The 18,244-nt window shown below is 39.2% G+C and overlaps 1 protein-coding gene across 1 annotated transcript in view; it reads left to right on the top strand.

The window, feature by feature from the left end:
- LOC126101561 (cap-specific mRNA (nucleoside-2'-O-)-methyltransferase 1) overlaps nucleotides 1–18,244 on the top strand; it is a 275,895-nt gene that overhangs the window by 236,698 nt on the left and 20,953 nt on the right. The window contains exons 16-17 of the mRNA XM_049912198.1: nucleotides 1,084–1,202; nucleotides 12,080–12,194. Coding sequence (XP_049768155.1) covers nucleotides 1,084–1,202; nucleotides 12,080–12,194 — 234 coding nt within the window. The remainder of the gene's footprint in view (nucleotides 1–1,083; nucleotides 1,203–12,079; nucleotides 12,195–18,244) is intronic.

Below are 18,244 nucleotides of genomic sequence, written 5' to 3'. Positions count from 1 at the left end.
TTTACAGTTTACCCTATTTTATGAAACTAAAAAAAAAAAGTTGTTCACTTTCATGTTTCTTCTATTTGTGGACGTGTGTTGACTTTCGTTCGTATCATCATTTTGGACTTTCCTTTTTTTTTTTTTTTTTTCTTTGTTTCCATTTTTAAGTTTTTAAAGTAATATATTCACAATAAATGTAATCTAAGAAAGAGGTTACTTCTGTGGTGCACTGTTTGTAAAACCTACTGCGAATTCCAGTTGGGGGTCTTGCTATATTTATGTTTCAAAGGTACAATCAGTTTTTAATTTGTGTACCACCCATTTGAAATATTTCTTTGTAAATGAAGTATTCAGTGTAAGATTTGAGCTTTCATTTTTTTTATGGCAGACTGTAAAGAGAAAATGATGGTTACAGTTTGATGTTATCTCGTTTTAAAGATGACTGGAGACTGATCACTAGCTCATAATGAGAAATCTTGTGTGTGACATTTGAATTGCTCATAACACCACAGGGTAGAAGTAAGTCTTACTATCTCTACAGTGCTCCTCAACCAATGATACTCAGTGTGTGTTTTGTGACTTCTATTCTTTGCATGCAAAGGAAAACTCTACATACAGTCCACTGCAGGTACTTGTAAATGAGTTCTGGGGGAATATAAGCTCAGATTAAAATCCTGCTGGTTTTGGATTGTGACATTATAGATAATTAGATGCTTGCAAAGGAACCACATGAATTGAAGTTGAAATTGCAACTATGCAGATAAGATATTCCATTTATCATAAGACTTACACAAGAATCTGGTGTATAGCTGTAATACATGGCTGATGATATGTGACCTTATATTGTATTTCTATTTCAGCCATGAGTCATTTCGTGTCAGTTACAGTTATCAGAAATAAACAGAATTTCTTAAAAAAGCACTTACTTGATATTAATAATGATCAGACTGCACATAGTGTTTGTTACCAGTGTGAAAATATGAAGAGAGTAATATGAAGTAAAATTATGATGTTTGACAATAACTCTGTGTTTTATTGAGTGTGATTAATTGAGAAAGTGATCTTAAATAACAGTTGTATATTTGTTTTCTCCTCATTTAGATTAGAGTTGCGTGTCATCAAGGGTTTTGGTGGACAGAGGGGACTGGTGTACAGACTGGATGATGAAGAAGACCGATTTTATAGGCCAGGAGGGCTTCTTTTTTATAGAGGGACCAAAGGTATGCCATTTGCTTGAGAACTGGTCTACAATGTCTATTATTTGGTTGAGTTTTACTCTACTTTTCATTACAAAATCCAGTAAAAACATATTTTTATTCCTTTTTGTTTGCTAAAACTTCAATCTTGAGCATTTCTTCTTCTTCTTCTTCTTCTCCTTCTTCTTCCCTGAACCCTTATCTGACTTCAGTTTTTTTCTATTCTGTACACTTTTGTCATGATGTGACTTCATTATAATCTAGGAGATTAACAGAATACCTGTTATTGGAATGAGAGCTAATTTAATTTTTCAATATGAACAAAGGTTTTATTACAGCATAAAAATGTAAACATGTCTTTATTACATAGGAATTGTGTGTCCATTGCCTTGAATTTCTTGTATCTCTTTTCCTTAAAGCAACTGATATAGATGTTCTCTGATTGCCTATTGAAGCTCAGGAAGTGACCAACAGTAGTCCCCCATCATTCCAGCACTACTGATACTGTCTTTACCACCACTTTAGTGTCTTGATGCAAGTGTGTAGGTACCTTTTTTTCCTGACTGACACCATAATAGAAACAAGATGGCTATTCATGAAGTGAATTATGAGACTCATCAAAGTGCCAAGAATCATAAACTTTTCCAGCATGTTGACTATAATAGGAATATTATGTGAGTCCTTTTTCTTGCCCAAGGACTTAGTAACAACCTCCTCGAAAAACACTCAAGCCTCGACAGCCATTTTTAATTTAAAATTGGAGTTGAACATAATTTTTCAAAGGTAATGTTCAACGAACATGCATTCTTTTAGTTTCACTTCTGATAGGTGCTATTTATAATGTTCTCTATGTGTTGCTAAGTTTTGCAAGTTTTACACAGACTGTTTTGTTCTCCTAAGTTCATGCTCAGAGGTGGTAATAGAACTGTTTTCAGGTCTACAATATTCTTGCGCAAAACATCCCTTGCACTGCTACCCCATATATTAATTATATTATTATTTGAAATGGTATTTAAAATATATAATTAAAATTTCTAAAATATTGAGTTTTAACTCTAAAATTTGAAGGAGAATTTGAACATATATCTTCTTTCAATTTTATTTGTGATAGGTGTGGAAACTTCTTGCACCATCTGTGGGCAAGGCTTTTGCAAGCTGTTTAATTAGGCACCACTTAATTTGTGGAGATGATAATAGGATTTTTTTTTTATCCAAGAGATTCTTGCACAAAATATCCCTTGCACTGTATTAATATTATTACATGAAATATATATGACTCAGATTTCTAAAAATGGATTTTGAAATTACTGAGTGTAAAGTTTTTTAAAAGTGAAAGCTGTGGTTTTTTGTTATCATATTATGATTCAGCACATTAAAAAACACAAGAATAAGACACTTTCATTTGAAAAGTTTTTGTCGATCATTAGCCTGTGTTACAATATTATGAAAAGGATAGCTGTTACTTGTCATATAGCGGAGATACAGAGTCACATATAGGCACAACAAAAAGACTGTCACAAAATTATTTTTCAGCCAACAAATACTTTGCCAAAAATAAACAAATCTCTCTCTCTCTCTCTCTCTCTCTCTCTCTCTCTCTCTCTCTCTCTCACACACACACACACACACACACACACACACATACACAAACGCAACACACATGACTACAGTCTCTGGTGGTTGGGTGTAAGGAAGAGACTGGGGCAGGGAGCGGGAGGGACAGCAGGGTAAGGGTGGTGGATGGTAAATGGCTGCTGGTGGAGTGTGTAGGGACGAGATAGAGAGATGCTAAGGCAGCTATGTGCAGCCGGGAGGTTAGATGGAGGGCAGGGGTTAGTGGCAAAGGAGAGAAGTAAAAAGACTGGATGCATTGGTGGAATAGAGGATTGTGTAATGCTGAAATGGGAACGGGGAAGGGGCTAGATGGATAAGGACAGTGACTAATGAAGTTTAAGGCCAGGAGGGTTGCAGGAAAGTAGGAAGTATTGCAGGGAGAGTTACTGCCTGTACAATTCAGAAAAGCTGGTGTTGGTGGAAAGGATACAGATGGCACTGGCTGTGAAGCAGTGATTGAAATGAAGAACGTCATGTTGAGTGGTGTGCCCAGCAACAGGGTGCTTCAGTTGTTTTTTTGGCCTCAGTTTGTCGGTGGCCATTCATGTGGACAAACTGTTTGCTGGTTGTCATGTCCACATATAATGTAAAACAGGGGTTGTAGCTTAGTTTGTAGATCACATTACTGGTTTCACTGGTAGCCTTGCCTTTAATGGGATAGGAGATGTTTGTGACTAGACTGGAGTAGGTGGTGGTAGGAGGATGTATGGGAGCGGTTTTGCATGTAGGTCTATTATAGGGATGTGAGCCATGAGGCAAGGGGTTGGGGGCAGGAATTCTATAGGGCAGGATGAGGAAATTGTGTAGGTTCCATGGGCGGTGGAATATCACTGTGGAGGTGGGGAGGGGTGGGAGAGGATACTGAGTAGGACATTTCTCATTTCAGGGCATGGCGGGATGTAGTCAAAACTCTGGTTGAGAATGTAATTCAGTTGCTCCAGTCATAGATGATACTGAGTCACGAGGTGAATGTTCCTCTGTGCCCAGGCAGAGGTACTTTTGGAGGTGGTGAGTGGCTGGAAAGATAAGGCAAGGGAGATCTGTTTTTGTACAATGCTCCTGCAGATGCGATGGCCATGGGTGGCCAAGCCATATGGTAGGGACTTCTTGGTATGGGATGGGTGGCAGCTGTTCGTGGAGGTTAACATCAAGGGAGGTGGTCAGTTGGATTGAGGAGAACCAGGTGAAGTGAGTGGGGGAGAAGGTGTTGAGGTTCTGGAGGAATGTGGATAGGGTGTTCTCACCCTTGACCCAGATCACGAAGACGTTATCAGTGAATCAAAACCAGGTGAGTGGTTTAGGATTCTGAGTGTTTAGGAAGATTTCATTTAGATGGCTTATGAATATGTTGGCATAGGATGGTGCAATGCAGGTGCCCATAGCTGTTCCCCAGATTTGTTTGTAGATAATGCCTTCAAAGGAAAAGTAATTATGGGTGAGGACATAATTGGTCATGGCGACTAGGAAGGATGTGGTTGGTTTGGACTCTGGTGGGCATTTGGAGAGGTAGTGTTCAATAGCGGTAAGGGTGTAGACATTAGGGATGTTAGTGTAAAGAGTGACAAGGGGGACACCGTGTTGTAAACGAACAGGAACTGTGGAGAGTTGGTGGAGGAGATGATTGGTATCTTTTATATGGGAGGGTAGGTTGTGGGTAATAGACTGCAGGTGTTGATCTACGAGAGCAGAGATTCTCTCAATGGGGGCACAGTAACCAGCCACAATAGGGGCTGTGGGTGGTTGGTTTTATAGAGTTTAGCAAGCATGTAGAAGATAGGAGTGGGGGGAGTGGTAGGGATTAGAAGAGAGATGGACTGTGGGGTGAGGTTCTGGGATGGATCTAAGGATGTGAGGAGAGATTAGAGATTCTGCTGGATTTATGGAATGGAGTGATGTGGCAGGGTTTGTAGGTGGATGAATCTGACAGCTGGCGCCGTCCTTGTCAGCTGAAAGCTTATTTTGTGACAGTCAATTTGTTGTGCCTATCTGCATCTTAGCATCTCCGCTATATGGTGAGTAGCAACTATCCATTTGTAATATTGTTACATTCCATACTGGATTTTCTATTTTTTGATTTAACCTGTGTTATTTAGATTGAAGGCATTTGATATCTTGACCATTCGTATTGCCAACACAAACCTACCAGTAGGCAGACAGTTCTCTTGGTGCACTTCAGTCAATATTGAGAAAGTACAAGACGCATTGTCCAATCACAGTTCTCCCTAAGAAATGCTGGAGATAGTGATTGGAATGACAGCAGCTTTCATCCAGTTTCCGGTTACAGCTAATAAAATGAAATTTGAATATTTTCCATTGTTAGTTTACTTACACTGTATGAATTTCTATGACATTCATGCCATATGTTAATGGGAAGGTAGGGAACCAATAATACACATATTATTGTACTGGCACATCAGAGGTAATCAACTTGATGAGGACTGTTCTAGTTATAATTGAAACACTGGATTTTATATCATACTATCATGCTCCATCCCCAGAAGAGTTTTACTGAGACTTCAGTAAGTAGTTTTAAATAAAAACAAATTGATTGTATATTGCATAAAGTAAGAAAGAAAAAGAGCCAGATCAAATGTGGTTTGAAAGAGAAAGGAGGAAGAAAATACACTTGTGCATAAAACTTAAGGACAAACATAACTGTTGTGTGATGCCTTGGGTGACTGTAGGAGGATACAAGGAGATTTACGAGGTGCATTCAAGTTCTAAGGCCTCTGATTTTTTTTTTCTATGGACTGGAAATAGATAGAAACATGCGCATTGTTTTAAAATGAGGCCACGTTCCTTGTCAATACGTCCCAGAGATGGCAGCACCGTACGGCAGATGGAATTTTACCGTCAGCGGCGAGAATAAGAACTGTTTTAAATACTTAAAATGGCGACGTTTTCCTTACTTGAACAGCGTGCAATCATTCGTTTTCTGAATTTACGTGGTGTGAAACCAATTGAAATGCATCGACAGTTGAAGGAGACATGTGGTGATGGAGTTATGGATGTGTCGAAAGTGCGTTCGTGGGTGCGACAGTTTAATGAAGGCAGAACATTGTGTGACAACAAACCGAAACAACCTTGGGCTCGCACAAGCCGGTCTGACGACATGATCGAGAAAGTGGAGAGAATTGTTTTGGGGGATCGCCGAATGACTGTTGAACAGATCGCCTCCAGAGTTGGCATTTCTGTGGGTTCTGTGCACACAATCCTGCATGACGACCTGAAAATGCGAAAAGTTCATCCAGGTGGGTGCCACGAATGCTTACGGACGACCACATGGCTGCCCGTGTGGCATGTTGCCAAGCAATGTTGACGCGCAACGACAGCATGAAAGGGACTTTCTTTTCATCGGTTGTGACAATGGATGAGACGTGGATGCCATTTTTCAATCCAGAAACAAAGCGCCAGTCAGCTCAATGGAAGCACACAGATTCACCGCCACCAAAAAAATTTCGGGTAACTGCCAGTGCTGAAAAAATGATGGTGTCCATGTTCTGGGACAGCGAGGCCGTAATCCTTACCCATTGCGTTCCAAAGGGCAATACGGTAACATGTGCACCCTACGAAAATGTTTTGAAGAACAAATTCCTTCCTGCACTGCAACAAAAACGTCCAGGAAGGACTGCGCGTGTGCAGTTTCACCAAGACAACGCACCCGCACATCGAGCTAACGTTACACAACAGTTTCTTCGTGATAACAACTTTGAAGTGATTCCTCATGCTCCCTACTCACCTGACCTGGCTCCTAGTGACTTTTGGCTTTTTCCAACAATGGAAGACACTCTCCGTGGCCGCACATTCACCAGCCGTGCTGCTATTGCCTCAGCGATTTTTCAGTGGTCAAAACAGACTCCTAAAGAAGCCTTCGCCGCTGCCATGGAATCATGGTGTGAGCGTTGTGAAAAATGTGTACATCTGCAGGGCAATTACGTCGAGAAGTAACGCCAGTTTCATCGATTTCGGTTGAGTAGTTAATTAGAAAAAAAATCGGAGGCCTTAGAACTTGAATGCACCTCGTAGATAGAATTTCTATTTTGTGTGATGGATGACAGCTTACTTTGAATGTAAAAAAAGTGATCTAATGCATGTGGATAGGAAAAACAATCCAGCTAATGCTAGAATAGAATATTAGTGTGTGCTGCTTGACACAGTCACATCAATTAGGTTCCTCATTGTAACACTGTAAAGTGATATGAAATAGAACAAGCACCTAAGGTCAGCAGTAGGGAAGACGAATGGTCGACTTTGGTTTATTGGGAGAATTCTAGGAAAGTGTAGCTCTTGCATATAGGTCATTTGTATAACCCATTCGTGAGTACTGCTAGAATGTTTGGGATCCCCACTAGGTCAAATTAAAGGATGACATCAAAGCAATTCAGAGGAGTGCTGCTAGATTTGTTACCACTAGGTTTGATCAAAATGTGAGTACTGTGGAAATGCTCTGTGAACTCAAATGGGAAACCCTGGAGGGAAGATGATGTTCTTTTCACGAAACACTATTGAGAAAATTTAGAGAACCACCATATGAAACTGACTGCATTTCTACTGCCACCAGTGTACATCTTGCATAAGGACTGTGAAGACAAAATGAGAGAAACTAGAACTCATATGGAGGTATGTAGACAGTTGTTTTTCCCCCACTCTGTTTGTGAGTGGAACAGGAAAGGCAATGATTTTGTTGGCTTGTGGGGTATGTATGTAGATGTATCACTGCCAAGTAACATAGCTCATGAAACTTGGACGATACACAAAATGAACTGCTACAGTGTAGGATGGGAGGTAAGTGAAATTACTGTACAATGAAACAAACATAAATGACACCTTTGTTCAAAACAATAATTACACATTAGTCATTATGAGTCATGATGGTCCCCTGGACATGACAAAAGGTAGGACATGGTGCTTAGTAGTGCATGCTCTACAGCATGTGCCCACACTGGCCACATGGTTGTCGTGGAGTTCTTGTGGTAGGACACTCCATTTCTCCATCAGTACTGAAGACCACAACAACAACAACAACATTTGACAGCTAAAGGATGGTCGTTGGTGCATGTGGACATCCTGCAGTACATCTCCCCAACACATTTCACATGTGCTCAGAGGGAGTCAGGGCTGAGTGCACCTCTGAACCATGGAATTGACCAATAGATGTACCATGTTCTAAGTTTTATAGAGCCTTATACTCATGCAAACATTATGCCTCCCCACACAATAACACCTGGACCGTCAAAATGATAATGTTTGACAATGTTCCCAGGTGCATTACATATTACCACCTCACATCAATGAGGGTAGGCCCAGCCATGTCGAACATGATCATTTTCTGAATTTTAAAATTTTCCTGGCAAATTGAATTAAAAAACAGACGTGCAGTCGGTTTTCATTCAGTACCTGCTTTGATATTTTAACTGGGCACCTGCCAGTCATGAAGACTGCCGAAGACATCCTCTGTTCCACAATATATAGTGTGCTTTGTGCATCTGTCAAAATCAAGTTTACAGATGCACCACATTTCCTAGCAGTAGTGTCCTCACTGGTGGAACCATGGGACTCACCACTCCTGTGCCTTACCACTCACCATGGCCATTGGCGCAACCTATAGTCTTCAGTTAGAACAAATTGTGGAGATGATGGGATTCCATGCAGTTATCGCTGTTCATCAGATTTTCCATGAGGTGTATTTCCATGGATTCTTTAATAATGCCATCCCAAAAGGATTTTGCTGTGGTCAGTACCATTGTTTTCTTATCCCTCATTGAATGTCCAGTTGAAATAAAGTATTTGGCAATAGCAGACTTGCTTGGTTGCAGAAGGCGGGTGCAGTATTGGTATTCAGTGCAGCGTTCTTTCACAGTATGTGTTGCCTCACCTATGCAAGCCATACCACTTTGGCAAGGTATTTCGTAAATTCTGGCCTTCTGAAATAACAAGTTGTCCTTCACTTATCCCAAATGGTCTGCAATCTTAGATGGATGGAAAATCGCTGTCACCTGAAATTTTCAGAGGATTCTATTTCAAACAAGATGTTGCCCACAAAAGAAAGAAAAGATAAAAGATTATCTGGTATATTCCCCTCTTTATCCATTTCCTTGTTCTTAGTTTTGACTGATAGTGCCCTTTTTATGTGCTAGGTAGGGAATCTATGTTTTCTGGACACTGTCTTTAGGTAGGTGAGCTCTTTAGGCAAACTATGTAGATCTGAGACTTGAGTATGAGTGTTTTGAGCATGGTCGTAGTTTGCAGTAGGTTATGACAGCTTGTTGCTTGCGAATACATATCAGAATGTGCAGGCTTATGATAAACCTGACTGCTACAGAGCTCCATCATACTTCTGTCTAACCGAAACATCCAAGAAAGTCAAAGAACCATCATTCTCTGTTGCCATAGTGAACCGAATGTTGTTATGAGTGGATGTGAGGTGATGAAGGAACTCCCATTAATTTATCTTCTTCTTGAGGCCTCAGTATGAAAGTATCGTCCACATTCCACCAAAATACAACTGGTTTAAGGGCAGCTGATTCAAGCAGTCTCTCCTTGAAATCCTCGGACACCATCAGTCTGTTTAAAATGTTCTTGGTTGAATATAAAATAGATTGAGGAAAGAGCATGCCAGAACAAAGCAGTGATGCCCCCTGAAACTTATTGCTAGATACTGCCAAAGAATCTGCAAGAGAACCCTCTGTAAAAAGTGGTACCACTTGGAATGTAACTAAATGGTCTGAACTGCAACACATCTTCCTCCTATATCACAGAATTAGATTGATGGAGTGACTTTGGCCAAATTCGATTGGATCCACAAGGACTCAAGTTTTTTGTAGATGTCAAAATTTGATTGTATCTTGCCACAGCAGTCATAGCACAAGTGGTAACTGCAGGACGTTCCATTGTCAATGTTATAGAGAAAAATTTGGATGATCTGATGATGTCTGTTTTAAGCAAGGGACTCAATTTTGCACCTACACTTAGAGCAACACGTTTTAACATTTTTGTCTTCCATTGAATTCTGTAGAAGAAATAAGAAGGGAAACTAGCTCTTGTGAAAGCTCATCCTCAGCATAGTAACTTAACGTATGCAGAAAGGGCTGCATTGCTAAATCTACGAGAGGACCCTGATGTAGTGGTACTGAAGACTGATGAAGGCGATACAACTGTTTTGTTACCCCATAGTGTGTATGATGATAACATCTATGATGTGCTGCATGATTCTACCTATAGGGGGATTGAGTACAACCCTATAGGACATATGTAATGGAAAACTTCTGCACTCTTGAACTCCTGCTCCTTGCTTCAAGAGATCATCAAGAGGTTAAGACCACATGGTTGTGTATGACCAAGACTGTATGACCTTCCAAAAATTCATAAAGAGTTCCATTACACACAGTAACGAGCAAGATTGGAGCTCATACATATGATTTAGCTGAACATCTTGCTTGTTTGCCAAGACCGTGCAAATGCTTGTATGACATCCATAACTCAGATGACTTTATCAATAGTCCTTGTAGCCAAGTTGGGCTGTATTTTATTAACCTCTAACTGTGAGTGATTTTGCGAGTTTTCTATATAAAATTGTGGACCAATTTCATTCAACAGTTAGAAAACAGTTATAAGGCTTGTATTAAAGGAATGTAACAAGAAAACCAAAGGGTTAATTTGAAAGTGACTTTTAATTGACATTTAACATACATAATGCAGGGAAATGAGAAATCACGTTCAACATTATAAATAGAGGAGAATTTTTTTAAATATTTTTCTTAGTGTGGTATCTCTTGAAGCAAAATTCCATCCCCAAGCCTGCATTGCAATCTTTGCACTTGGTTCTGCATTGTTTTCATCATCATTTCTTATGGAACAGCATACAGTCCACCTTCTATGAGGTTCCTTTTTTATTGGTTATGGAAAGTGTGCGGGATATAAACTACCTTCATGTTAGTCCTACTGTATTTGTATATGTTGAGGTGATACTTGTATGCATTTCTCGAAAACTGCTTCAGTTATTTCCACCGTGAATTCCAAAAATGCTTTCTTTGTGTTGCATGATGTTTGATCTCTCTCTCTCTCTCTCTCTCTCTCTCTCTCTCTCTCTCTCTTTCTCTTTCTCTTTTGGGGGTGGGCAAGGAAGTTATAATAAATGTGTTGAATAGAGACTGTTCAATGAGATGCCAAAATACCTGCTTGTAATATTTTTCTGCTGTCTCTAAGTGGTCTTGTAATATGAAAATTCTTGATCAGCTCTGTCATTGCTGCCCCTTGTATTGTTATAGTCGTATATCAACTGAGATTTCATTATTCTGTCACCTCTTTTGGTTTCCCTTATCTGCAGTTATGAATCGGATCACAGCCAACTTTGAGTAGGCTATGGTTGTGTATAGTTCTGAAAGCAGAAATTGTTTTTTGTCTTGCCATTTTTGGAACATGATTTTGCCTCTTTTAAAAGCTCTGATTTCTTCCTTTTTTGGTTTTATGTTTTCCACTGTTGAGATTCCACTACTCTTGAGTGATAATTGAAGAAATCATTTTGATGCAACTGCATTATTTTACCATCAGTCATCATTTTACTATCATTAGTGGTTTCAGACAATCACATCCATTTTTAAGTGACACCCGGTAACTGAAAATAAAAACACTAGTTATACAGCAAGTGAAGTAGTGTAATATCTTTGACAGAACTTGCAGTGTAAATGTGCTTTTTCTGCTTAGGTGTCTGGTCATAGGTTAGCAAAATATCGTGTGTACAGAATTTTCTTGCTGCTTGGATGTAAATTTAATAATATTACTGTAAATTGTTAGCAGCATTTTGTTGGTTACGCCTGTGTGGCACCTGGGGTATATCTGCAATGCAATCAGACAGGTCGTAATTTGTCCATCTATATCAAGAAAGTGTAAAATGTGACTTCTGATGCCTCAGAACAACAACAAAAATATTTGACAGGAAAATACTGACTTCCTTTGTACAACTATCCCAGAAATTATATCTAATGCAATAACAGCATGCCCCTCAGAATCATCCAGAAAGACCTGAACACAAAACTGCCCAACACTTGCGGCTGGAGGGTTAACATAGAAACCACTTATCACCAATGAGAATATGAATTACGCAAGTTGATCACTTCCTAATTAGCAGTTGTGTACGTTATTTGGAGAGAAATACATAACTTCTGCTTAGCAGACTACTGTTGAAGTAGCATTATTTTAAGCCAACTCATACTATTAAATAAGCAACACTGTTAATGTTCACATATAATTTTTTAAGCAGTAATAACATTTGTATTTCTTCATTTTAGATCCTTGGATGAGGCACTGCAGTAGGAAAACAGGATTCTGTTTCTATGCTTGCCCTAGCAGAAAAGACTCCTTATATGATCAGCACAGGCCAAGTGAAGCTTGTGCCTCAGCTCAGTAAGTATTTGTAGTTTTATTTTCTTATTTTGAAGAGAACTTCTGCAGTTACCTTTTTTTTTTTCAAATAATAGTATCTCTGCTTCTAACATTGTGCTTTTAAAAATAAACTTGTTTCCCCTGAAATAAGTAGTTGCAACCAAGAACATTTCAGGTGCCTAAAACATGAAGTTTTCACTGTAGTAGTTACAGAGACTATTGTGTCATCAAAAGACCCTTCCAAAAGTCAAAAAGTGTGTATTATGCTTTGGTGGCAAGCATTCTGTTTATTCTATAACTGAATATATAGCCTATTACAGTATAAAGTGGTCTTTTGTGTTGTTCACTCTACAGCTGTCCAACAAGCCATAACTGCAAAGCTGAGAATTAATGAAATGTGATTTTTAACAACATTCAGTCATAGGAGGTGCAATATGTTGTTCTCAGGAAGAATAGCGGGCAGTAAGCCACTGTATTAACTCAAGTTTCTCTCATTACCCTTTCATGGTCATTTCATAGTTTGTTGTGGAAGGACTTAATATACTTGCTGGAATAATCTACATTCCCAGAATTTTAGCAGTTAACATCTTTGTGATGTTCAGTGACCCTCTTATACTGTCTGTAGCTGGAGTTTGATGTGCATCTATGTGACTCTTTTGTGCTTAGTAAATGAACACATGGTGAAACACATCACTTGCCATAGGATATTCTGTACTACCTGTATTAATCCTACTTGGTAAGGGTTGCAGATTGACAAGCAGTACTCAAGAATTGGTCAAACGAGAGTTTTGTAAGTTACCTCATTCATAGTTGAATTATTCTTCCAAAAGAATCTTTTAATTAATCTCAGTTTGGTATCTTATTTTCCCCACAACTAGTTTTATGTGGCCACTCCACGTTTGGTCACACTGTATAGCTACTCCCATATAATAGATAGCTGTTGTTGCTTCCAGTGATTTATCACTAATAATGTAAAAAACAGTAATGCATCATTCCAACTATTTGTGAACAATACTCTACATTTATTTATTTATTTCATTGAGTCCCTGCACCAAACATCATTCTCTGCATATCTTCCTGCATTTCACTTTAGTTTTTTGGCATGACTTTCCAACATATAAGGAGTGATCAGAAAGTTTCCTTTTGAAGGCTGTACAGTCCATAATCAGTATGACAATCAGCCAAAATCATCATGAGCACTGAGTCAATCATCCCACTGATGCAGCAGTTTGGAGATAGCCATTTGGTAAAATACTGTGTCCTGCTGTGTGAAGAAATCTCTAACTGCCTGCTGCACATCCTCGTCTGACAGGAAACATCATGTCCCTTCATGGCCTTTTCAAGGGACTGAAGGCTTGTTAGTCACATGGTTAGAGGTCAAGACTATAGGGCAGGTGCTCAGGCGTCTCCCACTTGATTTGGCATCCCAGATCGACTGGCGTCTTGTGTTGAACTGCAACTATAAAGGACATTCAAAAAGAAACAATCCAGAGACATAATTACAGAAACCAGTACCTTTATGTTAGAAGTGTTGACCCTGGCTGTTGAGACGCTTGTCCCACTGTGACACAAGACAGTGAATGGCTGTCTCATAAAATTCCTGGGGCTGCGATGTTAACCACTTCCACATGTACAGCTGGATGTCGTTGTCCAAGGTCAATCGATTGCCCCTCAAAGCCTGTTTTAAGGGAACCGAGAATTCCTTCCTTCTTATTCATTTCCTGCAGCACAGAACTACAGTGAATGCCCAGCATTACTCGCAAACCTTGACCACCCTTCGCCAAGCGATCAAATCAAAACGAGCAGGCAATCTCACCCATGGGGTCATTCTGCTCCACGACAACGCAAAGCCTCATATGGCCAACACAGTCGCAGCACTCCCGCAAAAATTAAAATGGGAGGTTCTCGCCCACCCTCCACAGTCCGCCATTTTTGGTCCCCTTAAAAAGGCTCTGAGGGGCAAATGATTCACCTCGGATGACAATGTCCAGCTGTACGCACAGAACTGGTTAACATCACAGCCTCAGGAATTGTATGAGACAGCCATTCACCGTCTTGTGCCACAGTGGGACAAGTGTCTCAACAGCCAGGGTCAATACTTCTATACTTCTAACATACAGGTATTAATTATTGCAGCAGTGCACGCAAACACAAACATTTTGATCGAGCTTTATACAATATCAGTACTTGCAGACAGCGCCACAATGCTTCTGACGTTATCCATAAGATCATTTATGTATAGTGTTAACATTAATGAATCTACGAGAGCTATCCACAAAGTACATTACGTTTTGAAATTAAAAATAAATAAAGTATTGGAAATTTTTTTATTATATACAGATGAAAGCCACACTTACATACTACTTCTCTACATAGTTGCCATTTAAATTAAGGAACTTATCGTAGCGATGGACGAGCTTGGATATTCCTTCATCGTAAAATTCGGGCGCCGTGGTTACCTATTTTGGGACAGAAAAGGTGTGATTTTTGTGGAATTCCTGGAAAGAGGCACTACAATAAACTCTCAAAGGTATTGCCAAACTCTGCACAACCTCAGAAGAGCAATACAAAACAAGCGCAGGGGAAAGTTGGACTCAAAGAGCTTGCTGATTCACGACAACGCCAGGGCCCACACGGCAATTGCCACTCGTGAAGTTCTCGAATCTTTCAAGTGGGAGTTGTTTCCTCATCCGCCGTACAGTCCCGACCTGGCACCAAGCGACTTCCACTTATTCCCAGCAATGAAGAAGTGGTTGGCTATGCAGCATTTTGATGATGACGCACAGCTTCAAGAAGAGGTAACCACGTGGTTAAAGGCGCAGGCGGCCGAATTTTACGACGAAGGAATTTCCAAGCTCGTCCATCGCTACGATAAGTGCCTTAATTTAAATGGCAACTATGTAGAAAAGTAGTATTTAAGTGTGGCTTTCATCTGTCTATAATAAAAAAATTTCCAATACTTTATTTATTTTTAATTCCAAAACGTAATGTACTTTGTGGATAGCCCTCGTATAAGAGTCCCTTGGGTACACCTGGAACTGCTTTTACATACGATGATGTCAGCTTGTTAAGAACAACATATTGAGTTCTATACGCTAGGAAATCCTGAAACATAAAAAGGCCAGTCTGATATTGTGGAAACTTGTATTTTGTCCACCATGTGATAGTGCAAGACTGTATTGGATCCCTTCTGCAATCAAGAACTGTGGCAATAATCTAAGTGTCATCATCTGCTGCCCTCTGGATCTCATGGAAAAATAGAGGGAATTGAATGTCTGTGGAATCAGTATTAATTCCTACAACAGACATTTCCATTTTCCGAACAGTTCATAATATGCAAGCATAAGATGCAGTTCAGAATTTCACAACAGGTTGCTATGTTGAAAGTGGGAATGACCTGTACCTTGCTCCAATTACTTGTAACTCTTCAATCCCAGTGACTTCTGATAAACTGCTGTTAAGGAGAGCAAATTATTTCACATGATCTATATAAAATTTTACAGATGTCTTATAAGATTGAGTTACTGTCATTTGTTGAATAATTTTAGATTAATTTTTATTCCACAGTCACTTATCTTAGTATTTTGATTTTCTTGCAGTTATTGAAAGAATAAACTTTATAATAAACTTGTGCAATAAAACAGTTTTCAAAGACAGAATTCGGTGTTCCAGTTGTGTGTCCGTTATTTTTAGTTTCTCCACTAGATAGATTACTCAGTGACGCTTTTAATTTTGATTCATTTAGTGGCTTTTTTTATTTTTAAACTAATACTTCATAGAATGTAAATAATTTAGGAGTAAAGGAGACAACTTACCTAATAGTAGAAGCATTGGGTCATCAGCAGGCACACAAAAAAAGAATGATTTTTTAATTCTGATCAATCTGAGCAGGACTCATACAATCTTCGTCATACAGTCAGTTCCACAGGAAAGTGTACACCATAATGTTAAATGTAATGTCCGCAGCATCATCCATGGTAGCAGTCTCAAATCTGTACTTAATGCACTTTTGTACAGTGTATAAATAAACTGTGTGAGAGTTGAATATTTTGTTTTGTTGTGTGCAGCCAACTTAAATACTGAAATATGTGCAGTATTTGTCAAACATGCCTCCTGAGATTCGTTAAGAAGCTGTTTGGTTTGAATGAGGCAAACCGGGCGCTTCAAGAGGATAATGATTTGAAACACAGCAAGCATCAAGACAATGGGGTGTCCACAATGGATCGGCCTGCAATGTTTCCGGATGCAAATCCGATTGAAAATGTTTGGTTGTATATTAAGATGAAGCTTAAAGGAAATCAAATACATATTTCGAAGCAGCTGTCATATAAAATCAGGATGATATGGAGATGATTACCAAGAGAATATGCAGCAGGTCTCGTGAACAGCATGCCAAAATGGTGCCAAGCTATAATCGATAATGGCAGCAATTAGTAATAACATGTATTTTCATGTAAACATATATTTATAATGGTGTCTTTTATTTCCTACAGGTAATGGTGTACACTTATTTCACTGTAAAAATACAGCAACCAGCCACTTTTTAATGCGTTTTATTTATGCCAATATGCATTTCGGGTTTGCACCCATCTTCAGCTGGCAAATTACATGGATCTTCAGTTATTACAGTAGTACAATCTCGACAGCAGTTTGGATGCTGCAGCAGGCCTGTGCAAAAGCAACGATTCCAATCATTTACTTCAGTTTTGCGAGTTTAAAGTTAACGCACTATCAGTTGTTCATTTTACTTATAGTGCGTAACTTGGAGTGCATTTGGAGTGCATTTTCATCTGGAAAGGAAGTTCCTTGAAGGTTGTTTAATAGATAGTGATAAAGGTAAAAACGCTAAGGGTGCATGATCAGATGAATAAGGTGGGTGTTAAGTGGCTTCCCAACCCAACTCTTGTATAGTGTTTTTTGTCAGTCTAGCAGAATGTGTGTGGACTTTTTTGTGACATAGCATCACTTCACACAATGTGTCTCACCATTGGTCTTGGACTGCATCTACAAGATGTCTCAGTTGTTGACAATAAACTTCTGCAGTGATGGTTAAACTTTTACAGTACATGCTGTACCACCAGATGCATAACACTATCTTTTGTGTATGAACGCAGGTCTTCGTACGGGGAACTGCTGCTGTTGTTTGGGATCAACTATTCCTTTCTTGCCAAATGTTAGCATAAGACACAATGTCTTATCACCAGTAATGCTACAAGATAGGAATGGTTGATGTCATTCACAAGTCAATTTATGTAATTGATGATGAGCAAGCACAGATGCCCATTTATTTTTGAGAGTTTGGCTTAGAGCATGTGGTACCCGAACACCTGATTTTTTGAACCTTCTTCATTGCATACAAATATTGCACAATGATGGAATGGTCACAGTTTATCACATTTGCCGGTTGTTGAGTACACTGACATGGTTCATTGTGAATTAGTGCATTGAAATTATCTTCTTAAAATCCTGAAGGTCTTCCTGAATGTGGAGAGTCATTAATGTCTAAACAATCATCCTTAAAATGAGGAAACAATTTTCTTGCAATGCTCTGTCCAGTGGAATTATCCTCATATGCAGCGCAAATGTTTCTGGCTACCTCTGCTGCTGTCACTCTTCTACTGAACTCAGACCGAAGAACATTTTGGAAACATTCCAATTTCTCCTCTTGACACTCCATTTTCTAGCATCCACAGCTCCACTCATTATCTTCAAATGACAAAATGATAATATAGCAGCAGTGAACTACAAACAAAGAATGACAATAAAGAAATAAATCAATAGTAACCGGAATACCAACATGCAAAACAAAAGTGCTATGAACTTATTCACTAACCTTATACTATTGTTGTTCCAGCTCTATGTACACATTTAATTCGATGCCAGATGATTGAGCTGAAGTGTGCCTTCTGTGCAGTTTTAGTGCATCTCTATGTTCCAGCAATACATTATTGCTTTCCTCATCCCGCCATACTGTTAAGTTTTGGTTTTTGGAATAAAAAGTTCATCTTGTAGGACAGATACCATGGCAGCTTCTTCAAAACAAGTAGTAAAGCTTATGTAGTCCCTTCATG

Source organism: Schistocerca cancellata, chromosome 9, assembly GCF_023864275.1.
Source record: "Schistocerca cancellata isolate TAMUIC-IGC-003103 chromosome 9, iqSchCanc2.1, whole genome shotgun sequence".
Taxonomy (NCBI): domain Eukaryota; kingdom Metazoa; phylum Arthropoda; class Insecta; order Orthoptera; family Acrididae; genus Schistocerca; species Schistocerca cancellata.
The sequence above is the reverse complement of the archived record's forward strand: the minus strand, read 5'-3'. Positions and strand labels throughout refer to the sequence as shown.